This window comes from Xenia sp. Carnegie-2017, unplaced genomic scaffold, assembly GCF_021976095.1.
Source record: "Xenia sp. Carnegie-2017 unplaced genomic scaffold, XeniaSp_v1 HiC_scaffold_2, whole genome shotgun sequence".
In the NCBI taxonomy this organism is placed as follows: domain Eukaryota; kingdom Metazoa; phylum Cnidaria; class Anthozoa; order Malacalcyonacea; family Xeniidae; genus Xenia; species Xenia sp. Carnegie-2017.
This window is the reverse complement of record NW_025813482.1, coordinates 4,410,172-4,430,600: the sequence shown is the minus strand read 5'-3', so window position 1 is coordinate 4,430,600 and position 20,429 is coordinate 4,410,172. Positions and strand designations below refer to the sequence as shown.

Genomic DNA, 20,429 nt, shown 5'->3' with positions numbered 1-20,429 from the left:
ACTCCTAAGAAGTAGTGTATGTAAAATGTTTCCTTCTATCACTAGTTGTCCTTTTTATTTATCAACGATCTGATTTGTGTTTATCAACTATGAATCTCTGATTATAATTGAAGAAAGACATATAGTTGTAGCTACTCAAAGCACTTTAGATGGCAAGTATATGAAACGAGAAAAAGTGTCTCTTACGTATTGAGAAAAATGTAGCTAGTAAAACTTCCTTTATCTCATAGCTTTGACTGCATTATATAACGTTTAACTTATTCTTAGTCGTGAGTATAATGCATCTCTTTGCCAGCAAGCATGCCACTTATGACTCTCGATTTGTCCGTCGAGCAATTGCTTCGACATAATTGTTCGCACAACAATAATATCACTTTATTATAGATACTGAATAATTCATTTATAAACTTATGACATTTCATAATGAAGGAATATTACACAAAGCAAATGTAGCGTTTTCTAATTAGGCGTGGGAGAAACCACTGACTTTCGTATTATAATATTGCTGCTTGATACAAATGGTTATTCTTCAAAGTAGTTGAATCCTTTTATGAGTTTATGAAATTAAGTTATCATCACAATTGTCTGAAGTGTGTATATACCCTTAAAAATAATCTCTTTTACTTCGTCTGATTCACCTATCAATAGGGCGCCTTTATGATTGGAGCAATAATTAGACTAGAGAAAAAGTGTCTATAATGGTATTATTAGATTGTGGCATGCACTTTTATAACTTTTTGATAGAAAAAGAGTAAAACACGTAACTTGGAGTTTTATTTGATATTTTCGGAAGGTTTAATAAAAGTTGAACGGTTGCATTATTTATAGTCAAGTTGAAATTTCACGTAAACATTGTTATGAGACTCATTTTGAAATTCTTAGCGTCGTCGTGTTATTGATCAAATCACGAAGAAACAATTTTATGACATTTAGAAAATTTATTTTTTGTACATACATTCTTGATTTACCGAACTTTCCTAACTTATGAAATTTTTGATAGTTTTTTATTGTGTTCAATTTATGAAATTATATTCCAGAAAACAAATGCAATTTATGAGCAACAAACATTTAGTATTTGCAGGGAATATGTACCTATATGTACTTCGATATCATGTATCAAAGAAGACTTTATGATGAAACAGTTTATTTATTTATGAAGCATTATCTTGAACTTGTAAAATTTATTTTTTTATTGTAATTGCAACTCTTTTCCCAACGCGGTGCCCTTGTGTCAACCCAATTTTACTTCATGAGTCGGTTTGATATGAGCTAATGTGATTAACAGTCATTATGATTGCATAGATAATGATGCAATAAGGGCGGATATTTAGTGGGTTCAGCTTCAGCTGACCTCATCTCAAGTTTACTTTACGTCAGCTGTCCTTTTCTTGACTTTTATGATAAAGATAATTTCATTATTGCTTTCACTTAATAAAGGCTTGCAAAGATGCAAATTAGTGAGAGTGATGCTATCCAACAATATAAAAGAAGAGCCATTTTAGCTTTTCTCTCAATACTCACTGAGTCAACAAGATCAAAGAATCTGCTTATTCATCTCAATTGGCAAGGTATGTGCTGTACTATAAGTACATGAAAAGACTTTTTAACAGATCATTCATTTTTTTCATTAAATTCGTTATGTGAAATTTGTCATCATATTTTTCATTCACAATTAGCAAAATGAAAACTTTTTTCATAATTTGAACATGGCAAGGCTTCATTGACGATGGCTTTTTTAATTGTGTATTTTTAGCTATAGGCTGAGTTGACTTTAAACGTAAAATTCGGGTATTCAGTTGACTTCACTAGATTGACTGTCTTTAGCTAAGATGAAGCAGTCTTCTTCTTTAACCGGAAGAAGTTTCTCAGTGAAAATAACATTCTAAATTTTATCATTTAGTGAACGCTGTTTTTCGCTTTCTTGCCAGACATATGTTTAATACATCATCGGAGAATTTGTACAATTTTCTTCAAGTGCAGCGCGCGGGAAGAGCCGAAAATAAAAACTTATAGAACTATCAAGACAATGAATGTTGTTTATTGTTGGTTGACTTACATCTTTGTGTTTTGTTTTTATTTATTTGTAGAAAAGAAATCAAAATGAACGCGATTGCTATAAAGTTGCTGTTGATTGTCGTAGTCATCTCAAGCGTATTGTTGTTGGAAATACAATCGCGTGCAATTGAGCAACCTTGGGATGTTGATGACGACTATACTAGTGATGATTTCCGTGACCATTTTGATTCTTACTTGCACATTCGACAACCGTTGACATATGGCAGGAGAAGAATGATGAAAGCACTTGCTAAATCCGATCGTAGTCATCTTGGCAAAAATTTACCTGTTCAATCCCGTACTTTCTATGAGAATACAAAAAGAGAAGCTAGTGAAAGTCGTTAGTCTTATGTAAGTAAATAAAAAGTGTACATTTCAAGTATTTTAGCTCACAAAATCCGCGATTTTTTTTCTCAAAGAAACAATGTAAATCAAGACGACATATGTACTTATTCAAAACACATTTTGCCATTTGAAAATGTCAGGTCTAGGCATCTAAGTGGCTAACAAAAACTTGGTCCTGCGGGGAAACATTTTAATCATGCAAACTTTGTGATTTTATTTATTTGTTTTGTAATCATACATTTAGCATTACGAATCCATATTTAAAATTCAAAAGTTTACCAGATGGTCTGAATTTTTACAAAGTTTTCATTCGGTTAATTTCAATGAAAAATTGTTTAAGAAAGATGAAAGTAATTTACGATATACCGTATTTACTCGTTTCAGCGCCGTCCCGAACGAAAGCCGACCTCGAATGAGCACTGCCCCCGATTATTTTCAAATGTGCGAATAATCCACCATAAAAATTGTTTATGACATAAGTACAAAATTATCACTAATCTTAAATCGACGACAGAAATTTTCTTCTGTTGAGAGCAAAAAGTGTGTATTTGTTGTTAAATATGCTTGTTACAACGCAGAATTAAAAGATTTTTTTAAAGAGTGCCACCCCATCCCCTGATGAGCGCTGCATCTAAAGTTCTTAAAATTTGAAGAGCGCTGCGGTGTTCAAACGAGTTAATACGTAGAGTAAATGTAAATATTTAATTATAAAAACACTTATCGCTGAACTTTTTTCTATTTTTTATCTTTGCTTCTGTCTTATTTATGGTCTGGGTGTCGTTATGTTGTCTGGCGTTAAATGCACTGTCCCTTTTGAGATAATCACGGTAGATAAAAATTGATATGTGACGCACTTTGGCGACGCTTACCACGTACAATGTAATTATTTTTATAATAAGCCATTTGCACATCTTTTGGGACAAAAATTGTGTGGCTATATTATACAAATTTGAAGGTTTGTCCCATCAATTTATAATGAACGTTTTTGTGATTACTAAATCTTGATAAGTGTCATTGTCATATGAGGCGTATTAAGGATTACAAGATAACAAGAAACACCATTACTTGTAATGTTTCATAGAATTCAAAATTGAAGATTTCAATGTATACTATTGGCGCAGTATTTTCGAAACAAAGTTTTTTTCCAAGAAAAAAATGTCTTTCTTGAGCTGTGAAAAATGAAATATTTCATATATCATTGCATTTCTGTTAATCTTTAAAATACTGATCCTTGAAATACTCGTTTCACATTCAAAAGCTCCTTTTGTTTCATTGATGTTGCGATGATTTAACCATTGAATTTTATTTGATCTCAGGTAAAGAAGACTGATAACGAAGAAACGTTTTTCTATACATTACATCACGATATAGTATTTACATTTCAAAGATAAAATACAAATTGTAACTTTGTGAATTACACTTAAATAAAATGCTGGTTGTCAATGCTGGTTCAAATGTTGTTTTTTATCGTAGCTTTTTCGACAACAGCCACGATACCTTACATCAAAGGTACATCTGAGACTATCTCGCGTATCTTACGACCATACAACATACGTGTCGCACATAAACCAATCACAACGTTACAACAAGTACTAACGAACATAAAGGACAAAGAACGACCCAACGAACGACAAGGTGCAGTTTACAAAATAAACGGCTCTGACTGCCACGCCTCCTATATCGGGGAAACTGGCAGGAACTTAAACATAAGACTTACTGAACACAAACGAGCTACTAAGAAACAAGACAAAACTAATCACATTGCCGAACATCACCGAATCACAAAGCACAACATTGACTGGGACTCGGCAAAATGCATTACTTACAGCACTGACTATAGACAACGGCTTACATTAGAAAGTTCGTATACCAAGTTGGAACAAACCCCCTTGAACAGATCACAGCAATTACCGGCACCTTACAAACGACTTATTCACAATACAAACAAACGATCAACTAAAAACATTACACTTCACACTAATTCACAATGAGAATACACAATTGACACCCACACATTACAACTAAAAACATTTCACTTCACACTAATTCACAATGACAATACACATTTCCTGTACACACAATACAATGACGTAAGAACCAGATAACAAATACGGCTAACACCTGACGTTTACTCCTCATTTGACTTCTAAAGATGGCTACCGCTAAGGTTGTCGAAACGTCAGTCAACAACAACAGAAACAGTCCTTCTCAGGACTATACCAACCTGGACGATCTACATTTACAAACATGGGTTCAAACCATTTACTTTATTTTTTCAAATCGTTAGAATGCTGTGGGTACATCTGCTTTGATATATACTCATTCAAAACTAAATTTTTTTATGTAACAGCTTGTTATTGCACATCACCAATCATTGGGAAAATATTCCTTAAAATGGATCATTCCTATACTTTGACGTGTATGTACTTGAAAATGCAATTGCAACAAAAGGGAGAATATATGAAAGGAAATAAGGAAAATATCTCTCGTCTATACGTCCATTTTCTCGACAAAGTTTTACTGAGTGAACTATAGATATGCAACCAGCAGAGCCATTGCTTCTCTTTGAATTAGGACAACAACTCTAGCAATGTTTACCTTGATGTTTTGTGAGGAAGGAGGGGAAAGCATCCTATTACAAACTTTAGGGCCTGGGAGGATCAAAGCATAGCAGCTTCTTCCCCCGCTTACTACACTTATGATTACTAGTAAAAAATGGAGCGTGTGAGGTTGTTGAAGCTCTAAACGGCACCCGAACTTTGTTATGGTCCGACCGACAGTGCCAACTGTGCCGATGATGCGGTTGCCAAGCTTTTTGCATAACAATGTGCAAGATATGAGGAAGTAGATGATGGACTTCATGTAAGAAACAGATAATATATTTAGTACCTCGTGTCAGGAAATAGAGCCACAGTCAGTGCTGACCAGGATTTTTAGAAAATTGAAGAATATGCTCAACATAGAGATGAAAAAGAGGATTCAGAAAGTTATGGGGACTGCCAAAACAGCATTCTACTACGGATTAATTCCTACTATCATCTATCTTGGTAAAAATATTTCCTTATCAAACATTTATGATCAACTATTCTCTCACTACATGTTTGTAAACCTGGACGATCTACATTCACAAACATGTAACGATACTCCCGGGTTCAAACCATTTACTTTATTCTCTTACTATTGCTTTCAGCCGAAGTTTAATTATTTATCCTCACAATTTTGTGAAACACTGACATTTTGCTCAGAATGTTCTGTCAAATAAACAATGAAATGTTGATGTTCTTTAAAATGCCGTGTGAATGCAATATTGAAGGACATTGAATGAAATGAAATGTCCAAAAATGAGTCATGAGTGAAATAAAAAGGAATAGATCTGGAAAGTGTGTAGTCAAAAAGCCTAGTTTTAACTGTCGGTGTGCAATTTTGAGAGAACTATGCTTTTATGCATACACATTTCAAAATCTCAGGTGCACAGTTTACAAACTTTACAGTCTGGGTTAGGTGTATGACATAAGTTTAACTATCCTGTGGCTCTGAGCAGGTTTGGCAACAACATTTTTCAACTTTCCCCTTCAAATTTGGTCCACCTATAGCACATAATTTTAAAATTCCACTTGTAGCATCTTGTTTGTAGACTTTCTGTCTGTTGTCTACAATTAAAACAATAATAGTACAAAAGTGCATTTAGCAGTTTATTATTTTTAGGCTTAAAACGTGGTGGTGATCCAGGAATGCCTGAACCTACAATTTTGAGGTAAATCATAGCAATATGAATTATAAGTCATGTTCATCATAAAATGAGCCATGTGAGATTTGTTTTGCTCATTTTTTTTTTAATAAATGGAAGAAGAAATTGCAGAATATTTATAGAAGAATTAACTTACTGAAATCTACTTACTGAAAAGACTAGATTGAATATCATTGTTGTCAACAGAGAGTGTTTTCACTTTTAGTGAGCAAGTTTGTGATTCAGGACATAATTTGCTAACCAGTGACAACTAATTTTTATTTTATGAAAACAGTACTCATTCTTCAGTAAATAGAAGTTTGTTTAGTAGTCAGCTTGTATGGACATATATGGATGTCAAAATGAATTAAAATAGCATTTCTTGCAATTATCTTTACTTTTTTTTATAGTTTACTGTGGGCTTGATGTGCTGTAAGAAGTTTGCTTCAACCAACTAATGAAAGAAATCATATCACTGCAATGCCATCAAACTTTGAGATATCTGAATCAACTTGACTGAAATTGTACATAATATCATATATATGTGGTTGATAATTAATTTTTGGTGTTGTCTTTTGTAGTATCTAGGAAGTATATAGGCAAAAAATAAAGTTTTTTCATATTTACAATTTCTCCAATAGGGATCTTAGAATATCAAGGTAAACAGTTAAATCAATAGTTTGAAGTAAGATTCAACAATTGGGTATTTGGGATTGGTATTATAATATGAGGCAGCAAGGTTGTGTCTTTTCAATAATGTATTAGCATATTTTGTTGTACCAGAGCATTGCAAAAATAGTATGGCAATCAATACAACTTCTGGTAACGCTTTAGATAAAGTATTTCGTCCGGAGCAGTGATCATTCTAGACTCTGAGAAACTTCACTGTAAACCTTTCTCGCAATGCTTTCCCCTCCTGTAAAAAGCTAAAAGACTGGGCGCAAGCACTCTGGAAGCATTTTGTAAAGATGAGTAAATACTCTACTGGAGAAAATAAAGGGAAGTCAAAGAAACCATTTATCAAAAGAAATAGATCTCCCAAAACTGTGACAGAATATGACGAGGCGGTTTCTCCTTTTCCTAACATTTATACGAACGAAAATATACCGAGTGCTTGCAGGCAAAAACTAGCTGAACTGTTTGTTCAAATTGAAAAGGAATTTGAGAAAGTCTATTTGGAAAAACATGCACGTAAGCATGTTGTACGCTTATAAACGGAAAGTTTTGTTGTAATGTTCGATATGTCAGTGCTGTTTATAAAAATGATAATTCTGGGCTTTGTTGTATGTTTACGTAATTTAATGTTGTAGCATTCAAACAAATTGTTTCGTCTTCTATTATTTTTGTTTGATATCATTGGCCGACAACATTCAGGGGATGCAGTGATGTATAACTTAACCTGCATCTAAAGTCTTAAATTGTACTAATATTCATTTTTGCTATCTCATTCATAGTTCAAGAGAAAGTGCATTTATTAACTGAAAAAATAGAAAGTTCAGGGAATGTTGAGAATTCTGAAAAGTTGGGTGAAGGGATGGTCAATGACGGTGTTGGGGCTACTAAAACAAGTTTTCCTAAAAAAACATGTAAGCTATAAATGATGTATTCTGTAATGAGGTGGAAATCTATAAGATAAAATGAGGTAGTGGAGCTATAATTATGAAACTGTCAGAATAACTTGAAGAAAATTAATTATTAGACAGTTGTAGAGATGTTGCCATTATGAAATATCGATTTTGTTTTTTACCAAGAGTATTAATTTTGAATGAATTCGGGATTTAAATATTTATAACATATGCATTTTCCACATACGTAGCTGCTGGCAAGTTGATGTCAAGGAAGTTGAAGACAACATATAAAGCTTCTACAAACAAGGTAAAAACAAGATAATATGCCATGACATTAATGAAATATAAGTTTTATGGTATTTTTTCATGATATTTTATGTGGCTATGCCAAACAAAAATGCTAATGAATAATAAAACTTGAAGTATGGACCTTAATGCTGGTTAATTATATGATTTGTCTGTTTGCTAGCATATTTATTGTTTAGTATTTTTTGTCATAATGTGCTTAAAGCCAAGATTTATACATGTCATACATCATTAGTAATCATCAAAGCACAAACACCTTACTTTTTTCTATTTGATTTATGAGAATGATATAATTCAATGTTCTTAGTTCGTGTCAAGTTTCAAGCCTGCAGGCCAGACCCACAGTATTGAATGTCATTATTTTCAAACATATGATGGACATAAAGATGGAATATGGGATTTAAGCACTTCAAAACATATTCCGACTTTATTAGGAACAGCTTCTGCTGGTAATGTGTTTATATTTTTGTGATTTCAAATTTTTTGTTCTATCATTTCTGGTTTCATTATATAATCTATGAGACATTCAATGATTGTCAATGTATTTTTATAACAGACCATAAACCTGGTGTTTTTATTTCAACTATTTTATTTGCTATAATTTGTGATTTATAATAGATCACAATGCTAGGCTATGGTGTATTGATTCAGGTCACTGTCATTTGAAATATACTGGTCATCATGGCTCAGGTCAGTTAAATCTTTAAACTTTAAAATTGCATAACTGGAATATTCTTATTTTCATCAATATAATTTTCTTGATAGTTAACTCAATTCAGTTTCACCCAAGTGATCCAATAGTCAGTACTGGTAAGGTTTACTTACGTGATAATAAATGACCTTGAGCTTAGGTTGTTTTATGTTTAATTTGTATCCACTTATCAGTTTATAAAATGCATGTTACACACAGTTATGAAGCGACTTCCATTTTTTACTCCTCCATGGTGCATATTTTTGTGTTCATTTACTGGAAAAAAGTCAATTTCATTAATTTTCTAAAGGCATTCATAGTAATTTTGCTGAAAAATTTGCATTGTAAGAGCAAAAGATCGGTAGGCTTTGCATTCACATTGGTCATGTTTCATTGAATTTTGCTAAATTAGCCATAAGCATACATATTTTATGCATTGCACAGTAGATTGATACACTGATTTATTTATAAAATGTTCTTTTCCTTGTGGGAATGTATACTCGCCCTTATTGAACAATGTCTTTAAAATATTCTTAAATATTTATTCAGTCAACGTCTGTTGTTTCTAAAGGTTCAGGTGATGGAACAGCTCATATTTGGAGATTACCATCAGCAATCATTGACGTCATAACAAAGAACAAAGGATCGCCAAGCGAAAGTTCACCAGATGTACGTTCATATTATAAATTAACAACGTACATTATTTATTTAATTATTGTTATTTATTTATTTATTTAACAGTAATTATTTTATTAGCTACAAACGTAAGAGTCCGTGGACTATTGTCTTTTTTGGGGCGATGAAATGATCCATTCGATCCCATTCCATTTTTATGCTCGTAACACACGCAAATCTTTGCTATGTTTGTTAGTTAATCTGTGACACAGGAATATTTCTGATTTTTATTCGTCTTCATCGTGACATTTACAAGTTGTGTTTATAATTCCCAAATTCTCAACCGACGTCACTGTGTTCATTTTTCTGTTTAGTCAGAGTTTTATGAAATCAGCAACATGTATTGATTATACTAATGGACGCATAATAATTATTTATAAAACACTGATAACTACTCTATTAGAGCTTGCGAGTTTTTGTTTTCGTCCTTCGAGACTTGAAATGCGACTTTCTAGGGAACCAGCGTATGTAAATTCATTATTACCGTATGACCTTATCAACACGATACTAAATAGACATCTCAAGCAGGCGATAATATTTTTGAAATTCATGATTCAAGTCTAGCATGTATGCAATTAAAAGTTTCAAAAACTATTAAATCCAATATAACTTTCTTTCAATTTCGTTTAGTGGTCCCATGATGAGAACGATGTATCTGATGACGATGAGGGTAAATGATACGTGACTAAAATATTGGGATTATCCTTCAATGTATTTGTAATACTTAACCAAAAATTTATATTACGTATTTATGTATTTTTTATTCTTTTTATTTAGGTGTATATGATTCAGCAGATGGTCATCGTCCATTTATTCTTAAATCTCCTGCTACTTCATTAAAAGCCCATACAGGTGACGTATATAAATGACGTATACGTTACGTCATGCATTTGTCCTGCGCAGTGAGTTCAAATACTAATTCGAGTTATTAAATTCTACCTGCTAGTTGGAAGGTATCTTTTTATAAAGAAACCTTAGCTTCGTGTTGGTTTTGGTTTTGTGAAACAAAAATTTTAGGATTCGGATGACGAGAAGAAATTCCTTAATATTTCTTAGACTTCGACGTTTCTTAGCTAAATCTTACGAAAATCTTTCTTTACTCAATTGAACTCCATGTTGGAAGAACTTTGAACTTAATCAATGAAGGATGGTGTGGAATATTCAATGTACTTCATAATATCTAATATCGTCCAACGTAGACTAATATCATCTTACATTTCTACGGTTGTTCAAACGGAGACTACGAATTTGACTTTGTTGGTTTTTTGAGCTTTGATCTGTCACCTCTCTGTCAGAGGCCTACTGCGAGGGCATTCATATTGCGGCTGGTTTTCAATTATTTTACCGACGAAGTTAATGATTCACTGCCTGTTTATATACGGCTGTTAGAAATCATGATGCGTTGTTTGTAAGAATGAAGGTGACAGATCCATATCACTGACCACAAGTGAATGGATGAAATACCTTTTTGATAGGGAAAATTTAGATGATACTGACTGCTTTTGTTCAAAAACCATCTGTATTGTAAAAATTAACCGATCATTTTCTCAAAAAATGGTGGGGGGTGTTAATCCTCGTACATCTCAGATCCCACGCTCGGTAGCTCCTGCTTTTTATCGAACCGACTTGAGTTTTGGTTTAACGTGCAGCTCAAACACAATGAAATTGCTCCTTGAAGGTGCGGTAATGGCTGTTGATTGGCTTCCTGATGGAAAAAGAGTGGTCACGGCTTCTTGGGATAATACTGCTAAATTATGGGATGCTGAACGAAGTACAGTTATACAAACATTAACAGGTGTGTACAAAATTTTCCTATGGATTATTTACACAACTGGTAACATCGAACATTATTGTTCACTTTCGAGCTACGATTTAGGTAAGTTATTGGTATTCCAAGATATTTTATGAGATTTATGTGAATTTCAACTCCTCAATTTACTGTTTTTGATGAATAGAAAAAAGAGTTTACATGTGAAAATGCATTGTTTAGGTCATGACGATGAATTAACTCACACATGCTCCCATCGAAGTCAAGATCTCATAGTCACGGCTTCTCATGACTCAACTTTTCGTTTATGGGACTTTCGAACACCTTCTTTGCATTCTGTGAGCGTGTTTCAAGGACATGCCAGGTTTGTTGCTTTATTTTATTATTTCGTAGAATTCTGAAGATGTAACCAATTATTGTTAACCTAGCATTCTAAGAAAACAGGCTAGAAATACATACATATAGTTGATAAATAAGTACTGAAGCAACAATGTCTCTGGACGTGACTCCAACAAGTTTGACGACAGTCGCTTTTTTGTTTACGCACATCGCATACTTTTGAAATCCTTGACTTTTCTTCTTGCAGCACCGTTACATCAGCCGTGTTCACTGATCAAGATGTTGTCATAAGTGGTAGTGATGATCGTACTGTAAAGGTTTGTTCTTATCATTCATCATTCATTCATTCATTTATAAAAGATTCTTACAATGAATATATGATTCTCCCCCAACGTGTTTATCGAGTGAATCGTTCGTTAGTTTACCTCCACATGTGATATTTTGAATTGTATGATCAGCTAAAAACGCAGTTTGTAATGCTATAGTAATTTGTTTATAAAGTAAATGGTTTGAGCCCGGGAGTATCGTTACATGTTTGTAAATGTAGATCGTCCAGGTTGGTATAGTCCTGAGAAGGACTGTTTTTGTTGTTGTTGACTGACGTTTCGATATTTGACTCTGAAGATGACTACCGCTAAGGTTGTTCAAACGTCAGTCAACAACAACAAAAACAGTCCTTCTCAGGACTATACCAACCTGGACGATCTACTTTTACAAACATGTAATTTGTTTATGCTGATCACTTTTGTCTATGTTGTCTGTTAACGGAAAACGTTCTGTTTGATATATTTACTTTAATAAATTTTTATGTATTTTTTTTGTAAAGGTTTGGGATTTGAAAAACATGCGAGCTCCTCTTACAACGATACGTTTAGACTCTGCTGTAAACAGGTGCTAAATTTATAGAAAAAAAAACTTTAAAATAAATTTGGGCATACCTGGTTACGTCATAATAATACTTTTGACTAAAGCCTTGTGACTATAGCAAACTTTATTTTTCTAATCATTTTATTACCAACCGAGATGTTATCCTTAACTTACGTAACAATCACATCCGGACAATCGTTTTTTCTAGATTTACAATAAATTGTAAAGTAAGAGAACTTATTATTTATTTCATGATAATTGCTACGCTTTTCTCTACGATGAATTACATTTCGAATGTCCATTTAATAACCAAGCGTGCATAGATGAATTTTTTCATAAATTGTGACTGAGTTAGCTAGTTACTCTCAGAGCAATGAAAGGATATCCAGTTGATTTGTATTAACTCCATCAGTTGTTTGAGTGGACAGTGCAAGTATTCAGGCATATATTATTGACATGTTGTCTGTTTTTTTGACCAAGTTTCAACAAATGCATTTTTCAAACTCTTTTCCTTGATAAACATTTGCTGCCTCACGTGACCCACCATGCGTAAAAGCAAAGCAGGCAATACACAATCACAGACATTCTATCGTGGACAAAAAGAAAATTGTTTGCATGTTTTTATTAGCGATGAAGTCAATGGATGTTCATATTATACATGAATGAAAATAAAATGGGAGGTTATAGAAAAATAAAATAATGTATGAAACATTTTATGGTTGATTGAAATCACGAAAGGCAGTATATATTTTTGTAACTGCACAGTAAATTAGGATTCCTTAAAGTCCTTGCCTGACTGTCAATTCTGTTTAACTTCACTGGCTATAAAGAACATTTATCGTACTAAACATTGACCAAGTCTGCCTGTAGTAAATCAAACTTATATATTTTATAGTTGACGCTAACTCTTTTAATGTTAATATTTGTCCAGGTTGTCTGTATCGTCCGATCAAAATATTGTTGCAATTCCTCACGACAACCGTCACGTCAATCTTCTTGATCTCTCTGGATTTCGATTAATGCATCTTCCTCGAAGAAGGCGATATGTAAGTTTAAATTATACTTAGGGTTCCACGTTACGGGTGTTTCCACGTTACGGGTGTTTCCACGTTACGGGTGTTTCCACGTTACGGGTGTTTCCACGTTACGGGTGTTTCCACGTTACGGGTGTTTCCACGTTACGGGTGTTTCCACGTTACGGGTGTTTCCACGTTACGGGTGTTTCCACGTTACGGGTGTTTCCACGTTACGGGTGTTTCCACGTTACGGGTGTTTCCACGTTACGGGTGTTCCCACGTTACGGGTGTTTCCACGTTACGGGTGTTTCCACGTTACGGGTGTTTCCACGTTACGGGTGTTCCTACAGGCGATGTACTGTAGCGTTTATTGTTGATGTTCCAATATGCTACACGAGTATAGTTATCGATCAATTTTTAGTTCAAGAAATATGCTTTGTCTTTCATTTGCTTGCATTCTTTCGGAAATATTTTTTTTAATTTACATGCAGTACTGTCCAGAGAGTAGAAATGAAATTCAAAAATCTTGAATGTATGTGAAATTGTAAATCGGTTTGCCTCGTTGTAAGTAATTTAAGGCTGTATCCACTTTCATAATCCAGTCAGAAACAGTTGACTGTATTTTAAACAAATGCAACACGTCCACGTTAGCGATTAAAGTTTTCCCAATTAGCCAACAAACTACTGCATTTACCCTAAAGTTGTAAATGAAAATGTTGTGAAACTAATCCTTTTACATTGTCAAATGGGATACCTGTATCCAGGGACTGTCGAGTTGAGGTGGCGGTATTGCCAATTTTGCCTTACTTTGAATCGAAATTAAATGAAAGTTGAATTGAATAAATGAAAGAAACGAATTAAATATAATTTGATTGAAATAACGAGTCAAAAAGCAGTGTTTTTTTCAAACTTTGCATTATCCTTGGATCACTAGTCTTTAACACACAATATTTTATCGCGGAAGGAAAAATATGTCCTGGCTCGTACAAAGTATGGCCTGCTTATTCATTGAAAATTTACTTCCTTAGTGTAGGGTATCATTGTAAAATAAATATGAAAATGTTTGAATCAATGCAATGTTTTTCATAACTTCATTTTAGAGTCATCAGAGAATGGTGAGCAGTGTGGCCTGGGGCGGAGAAATGTCGAGTAAAGGATATAATCTTTTTACTGCAGGATTTGATCGAAAGATTTTAGGATGGCAAATAATCTTTACAAAAGAAAATATACCTCATGGTAAACAATGAGACAACAAATGAAAAAAGCAGTGAACAACAAAGCGGGATTTCATCTTTTTTTCACCAAAGTTCCTTTTTTGTTAAAATGATAGATGTGTTATCTATACACAAAACTGTAGGTCATGGATTGGGATACTGTGTGTAACATAATTTGTAAATCTTAACAGTCTTATGTACGTTTAATCCCTTAATAACAATTTAAAATAAATTGACATTTACATCAGTAAAAACTAGAAATTTAAATCTTCGTTTTTTTCATCAACCGATTTGTCTTCAACTAGATACACGTTATTATCTCTCGATAATTTTTTCCACCAAGGAGCCCGTAACATTGATAGCTCTTTCGCATGATCTAACTGGGCTTTTCTGACTACAGGTGTTGATTGCGACGTGTACGTATTGATTATATCCATATTTGCATCTTTCAACTGGGGAGAAGCTGAGAAAAAAGACGTTGGTAATTGTTACAATTCATTATTCACAGAAGAATTTTAAAGACATAAAACCAACACATTCATTAAACAGATCAAAATACACTGAAATTTTGATTGGTCGCAGATGGTTTTTAAAGTGTTCATGCATTGCGTGAGATCTTTGAAAAATTTAAGAAGCAAAGAACTAAATTATTTAGGTGAGCCGGAACTTCAAGCATCTTAAAAGGTCCGTACAGATTTTGAGCACAGTAACAACAAACCATTCAGTGCTAACGTTGAGTACATCCTATATAACAGAATCGTAATTTTCTACCCAGTAACAATTCAGCATCCACATTCAATTTAGCCAAAAGAGCTTCTCTTCTTTGCTCAGTTTTTCTTGACTTTCCATAAATCATCAAATGACTTTCCAGTAGACGTTGGGTCTAAAGTCCAGTCATAAATATAAAGAATAACGACAGATGACAATCATTATATTTGCGTGTCGTGGCTGTGCTCTGGTTTCAGGTTTTCATTTCAATGAAAGTATGAAAGCATTGATTAATGCTACAGAAAATACCTAACCACAATCAAACATTTTTTCAATAACAATATCTTCATGCAATTCACCAAAGGAATGTAAGTAATGATAACGGCGTACCTCATAATGGCGCTGCTTCACATTTTCCTCGTTCCAAACTTTAGTCTAAAGCAAGATCAGACATGACATTCCTACCATTTTTAGCAAAGATAAAAGCAATTTGAAATTAACTTACGGCCATTTTCTCACGAAACCGTAGTATTTTTTCCTGAATTTCCGTTCGACGAGTATCGTCAAGTTCATTTGGTTCCAAATCAAATGTAATCTTTCTATATCTATTCTTTCTTTTCAAATGGCTCCGATACTATAATGTCATTAAAAAGGAATTTTATTCTCAAGGAAAATGGGTCGAAATTAATATGGTAAACACGTTAATTATATCTAACTGGTGAATGTTACAAAAACAAATTTGATTTCTTTTTAATACTGGTACTTTTAATTATAAGTATAAAATACATTTTAACTAAATATATTTTGCAGTTGAATCTATGGATATTTATCCTCGGCCGGTGTCGAATATCAGCAACAGCCTTTCATTACCTACGTACACTTTATGTTTTGCCAAACACTGCAATACGCAATGCTATTGAATTGAGCAAATTAACAGAGGAGCTAATGTGCAGGAATTAATATACAGGAGTTAAAATGTACAGGACGTTGTTGGATAAGTTTACTGCATTGCATGTGCATAGGTTCAAGCATATAAACTGATGTTCAGACAGTGAATTAGCATGCACTTTTCATTCGTTGATTCGCATTCAAATTATAACAAAGAGGTCGAAACTTTCAAAGCATTTCGTTGCTTATTACATGATCAGGCAAATATTCAATTTTTTTAAGAATATCAAAGATGATGTCCAGTTTGTTACTATGCATAATTATCACATGTATTGCATGGTTGCATGAAAGCACAACTATTAGAAAAATACATTTAGAGTAAATGAATACATAGATGCTGCATACATCCTGTCAAAAAGAACACTTGTATGCTGTGTAAGACACCTGGTCATATTTACCTGTCTTTGTATAACACATGCTGCATCATGGAGCACCTTTTCACGTCTCAAATCTTTATTTGTCGTCTTGCTTGCATTCCACGAAATGCAGACTGTATCTTAATAGCAGAAACGTTTTGTGTTTCAAGGAAATACTCTTGTACTTTATTTGCTGGTACATGTTCCAACGTTATAAGATTTTTGTTCAAACTTTCACGAAAATCTCTTTGTCTCGATATGTTCTCATGATGATGCTTATCGCGTTGCAATTTTATTTTCAAACGTTCTTCTTGTTTTCTGATAAATACTGTCTGTAGAGTCTTTGAAACTTCACAACACCAACATTCATTCTCTGAAGCATTTTTCTTTCTTTGTAACCTTTGTAATAGGCCTTGATAATCGAGGCAGCCGACTCTTTTTTCTTAAAAAAGAATACACTCAAATCCTACGCCTTAAAAACCACATTAAGATTAAGTAAATTAGTTAAATGTTAAACAAATGTAATCATTAGCGAAGTAAAAAAAGTTTAATCATCCCTATAAAATAATTTAGCTCAAATAACTGTTGAAACCAGCTTCAATAAAGGAGTGGTTGTATATTCATACATTCTGTTTTCGTGTAAAAAGTGAAAACGCCCTTGCATAGCTACGTCTGAACAACGATAAAGACTTAATGATAACCAACGTAATAGGTTACCATTAACTCTGCATGAGCAACATCCCCAGCTTCCAGAATAGCTGTCAATTTCTTCAAATCATTATCAAAACCTTTTTCTTTCCACTTGCTCAAATACGTTTTTAAGCCTCTGCAAAATAAATTTAAGAAAGAAAATCAGACGATGAAGAAAATGTGTTTGAAATAAAATAGCAGCGGACAAAATGTTTCCTGTATGTATCAGGATTACATGTACGTACCTACCTGTATTTTTGAGATGAAAGTAAGTCGACAACTGAGGGCTGACGATCAATAAATAAAAGTAGCAATTGGCATGCTAACCTGTACGAAAAATGAAAGCTATTGTTGAAAATAGTGTTATCAAGGGAAGAAGCAATAGAATGTATACTTCATGTCTAGCTGAAATTATTGGGGGTTTTTGTAAAATAATTTGTAAGTGTTTGTGAAAATGGTTATAAAGTTTGATCAAGTTTCATGATGCCAGAAAAATTAAACTTTGAGTCCAAACGAATGAAACGATAGCTAAACAACATTTCCTCTTTTTAAAAATGCCATCGTCACCTTCCAATAGAAATATCTTCGGATGCTGCAATTTTATAAATGAGTTCATCTAATAAACTTGAGCGTGTACCATCACTTGACTTATCAAGAATATTCCTAAAATAATTTATATCATTAAAAATACTTGCGCTTTCACTTTATCTGTAAATAACCAGAGTATAAATAATCAATTTCCCCATGCTCCACAGGAATTTAACCTATAAAATATCGTAGCTTATAATAGATAATTCCATGGCATTTCTCCCTCTAAAATTGTGTGAATTTAAAAGTGTTTACTTATAGTCCAGATTAGGTTGTTATTGTGAAGACTGTAACTTGTATTTCGCATGTAACATTTATAATTTTAGCATGTAATTAATGGATCCATGACTTAAAACACTAAATAATATGACACATATAACATATTACATAAATAACAATGTTAACTAGCGTTACGTATTCATCTACTCCACCTATCACGTTTAAGTATGTTGTGAATAAGACTGAGAATGAGTAAAGATGTTTCAGCATCTTCAACCATCAACATTTGCATCATTTTTTTGGATTCCATCGCTAAGAAAATTGAGATTAAAAGCAATTTTCAATATTCATGGCTGCATGGTATGATAGGTAATCTTGAGGTATTATGCAATTTTTAATATTCATGGCTGCTATGTATGATGGGTAATCTTGAGGTATTATGCAATTTTCAATATTTATGGCTGCTATGTATGATGGGTAATCTTGAGGTATTATGTAATTTTCAATATTCATGGCTGCTATGTATGATGGGAAATCTTGAGGTATAATGAAATTTTCAATATTCATGGATGCCCAGGCATGATGGTTAATCTTGAGGTATCATTCAACATCTTTGACAACTAAGAGTAGAGTAATGAAATAAGGAATCAAAAGAGAGTACCTTTCATATTCAAGGAAGGAGAAAAGTTCACCAACCACGACAAGGAATCTGTAACTTTTTTCAAGTTTATGTACAGTTCATGCCTTAATGCTGCCTAAAATATGGCAATGCACAATCATCTGTGAATACTTAACTGTCCACAAGATTCCAGTTGTCATAGGTCATTGTACATATAAATCATGTTAGCTGATAAATTATAACATCTTCAATTTGGAAGTCTAAATTCAAGTTGCTTTTGTAAATTAATTTTGAATATTTGTGAGTAAGTGTGTAAATTTGATAATTTCAAATTTTCAATCTCTTTTCAAACATTTTTATTCAAATTATACAGCTATGCTTGGATGAAATATAAATTGACTGAATCCATGAAAGCATTGACCCTCTCTAAAACACTTAAACTAGGTATCAATTCATTCTTATTACCTCTGCAGCTAAATAGACCTCCTGAATCTTGAAACACAAATCCAACATGTTTTCCAACAGATTTGGTAAGAATGTTTCATTAAATTGTATTGATGTTGTCAGCTCAGATCCATCACAACACTGGCATAATATTGAGCAGAGTTTAGCTGCTATATCCCATCCTTTATCAATACATGAATAGTCCTGAAGAAGGGCTACAACAATCAAACATAAACATTTAGGCAAAATACACAGTGCATAAAAGTCTTTTGTTAAGCATCCTGAGTGATCTAAAAGGATGCAATACAATCAATTACATTTTATATACCTGTGGAGCAAACATGCAGAATGTCGTAATTCCAAATGTGTTGTCGTACTTTAATGCCAATTTTTGATCCTGGAGGACAATCCTTAACAATCTCTATTAAAAATGTAGTAACTGAATGTTCAACTCTGCTTCGCGGTAGGTGTACGAGTAAATTGTGACGTAAACCTGTAGCTTTTAATTGAGTACCTTGTAATTTTTGAAGTGTAAATGCCACATTGTAATCTTCGGTTTCAGCAATTGCAGCTGCCAAATTTAAAATCTTTAATTGCGTGCCTTCGAAACTCATTACTGGATGAGGATGACAACCGCAATAAAAGATGAATCGTTAACGGACATTTTAAACTTTCACTGGAAAACTTTCCAGTTTTGTTATGGTTTTAAACACCTAGAACTACATGGATAACAACCTCAATGCTGTTGGGTTTCTATGCGTGTGACTTCTCTCAGTTGTCTATGTTGTCTGCAATTTATGCAGCCATCGTAAAAAGCCGCCATCTTTACGAAGGAAAATGAGAAATCTTTATTTGACACCCCCCAGTAGGTATGTAGTATGTAACAAAAACCGGGCCAGAACAACAGTTACAAAGAGAAATAAAATTTTTGAGTAAATACAATGAAAAGAAATGCTTCGGTGATGAGTGTGATGTGGATATTACAGCTGGATATGTCAATTAGTATGCATTAGACAAAACAATAAGAAAAGTCATTCCTTCATTGACGTCGTAAAATCTCTAAATTAGGTGTTGTTGGATAAGGTTCGCATTTATCGCACGTCTTTACTGCTTCGCGTATCCGATAGTCCCACATTGTAGTTTTTAAAAAACACTTGAGAAAAACGACGATTTTTTTGAAAGCAAACATGTTTCGACATTATCAGAATGCCATCTTCAGTGCAGAATGGTTAGTGTTAAGTAATATGATAAGTAATATGATATGAATAAATTAATTACAATGAATA

General features: G+C 33.3%; 2 protein-coding genes and 1 long non-coding RNA gene across 4 annotated transcripts; 2 read left to right on the top strand and 1 right to left on the bottom strand.

The window, feature by feature from the left end:
• The first annotated feature begins 1,456 nt into the window (after positions 1 to 1,456).
• LOC124440710 lies at positions 1,457 to 3,843 on the top strand. Its single transcript, XR_006946724.1, has 3 exons — positions 1,457 to 1,568; positions 2,088 to 2,406; positions 3,717 to 3,843. It is a non-coding gene; the product is annotated as an uncharacterized LOC124440710 (long non-coding RNA).
• A 763-nt stretch (positions 3,844 to 4,606) lies between these two features.
• LOC124439856 (WD repeat-containing protein 37-like) lies at positions 4,607 to 14,825 on the top strand. Of its 2 annotated transcripts, XM_046990124.1 has the most exons (17): positions 4,608 to 5,447; positions 6,106 to 6,154; positions 6,538 to 7,318; positions 7,582 to 7,713; positions 7,944 to 8,002; positions 8,309 to 8,450; positions 8,620 to 8,691; positions 8,767 to 8,811; positions 9,264 to 9,361; positions 9,998 to 10,037; positions 10,145 to 10,219; positions 11,046 to 11,162; positions 11,358 to 11,499; positions 11,722 to 11,791; positions 12,301 to 12,365; positions 13,273 to 13,387; positions 14,458 to 14,825. In XM_046990124.1, exons 3-17 carry the CDS (start codon positions 7,096 to 7,098, stop codon positions 14,602 to 14,604), a joined length of 1,542 nt encoding a protein of 513 aa, XP_046846080.1. In that variant the 5' UTR covers positions 4,608 to 5,447; positions 6,106 to 6,154; positions 6,538 to 7,095; the 3' UTR covers positions 14,605 to 14,825. The 2 variants fall into 2 exon arrangements, with proteins under 2 accessions (XP_046846081.1, XP_046846080.1); XM_046990125.1 differs by lacking the exon at positions 12,301 to 12,365 and having other exon boundaries at positions 4,607 to 5,447.
• LOC124440500 (IQ calmodulin-binding motif-containing protein 1-like) lies at positions 14,626 to 20,025 on the bottom strand. Its single transcript, XM_046990893.1, is given in 15 exon segments — positions 14,626 to 15,034; positions 15,343 to 15,454; positions 15,670 to 15,714; positions 15,785 to 15,913; positions 16,626 to 16,676; positions 16,679 to 16,906; positions 16,909 to 17,025; positions 17,301 to 17,409; positions 17,523 to 17,600; positions 17,841 to 17,936; positions 18,293 to 18,392; positions 18,742 to 18,835; positions 19,165 to 19,358; positions 19,472 to 19,564; positions 19,658 to 20,025. Coding segments are annotated over 15 exon segments (1,755 nt in total). The 5' UTR covers positions 19,758 to 20,025; the 3' UTR covers positions 14,626 to 14,825.
• Positions 20,026 to 20,429: the final 404 nt, after the last annotated feature.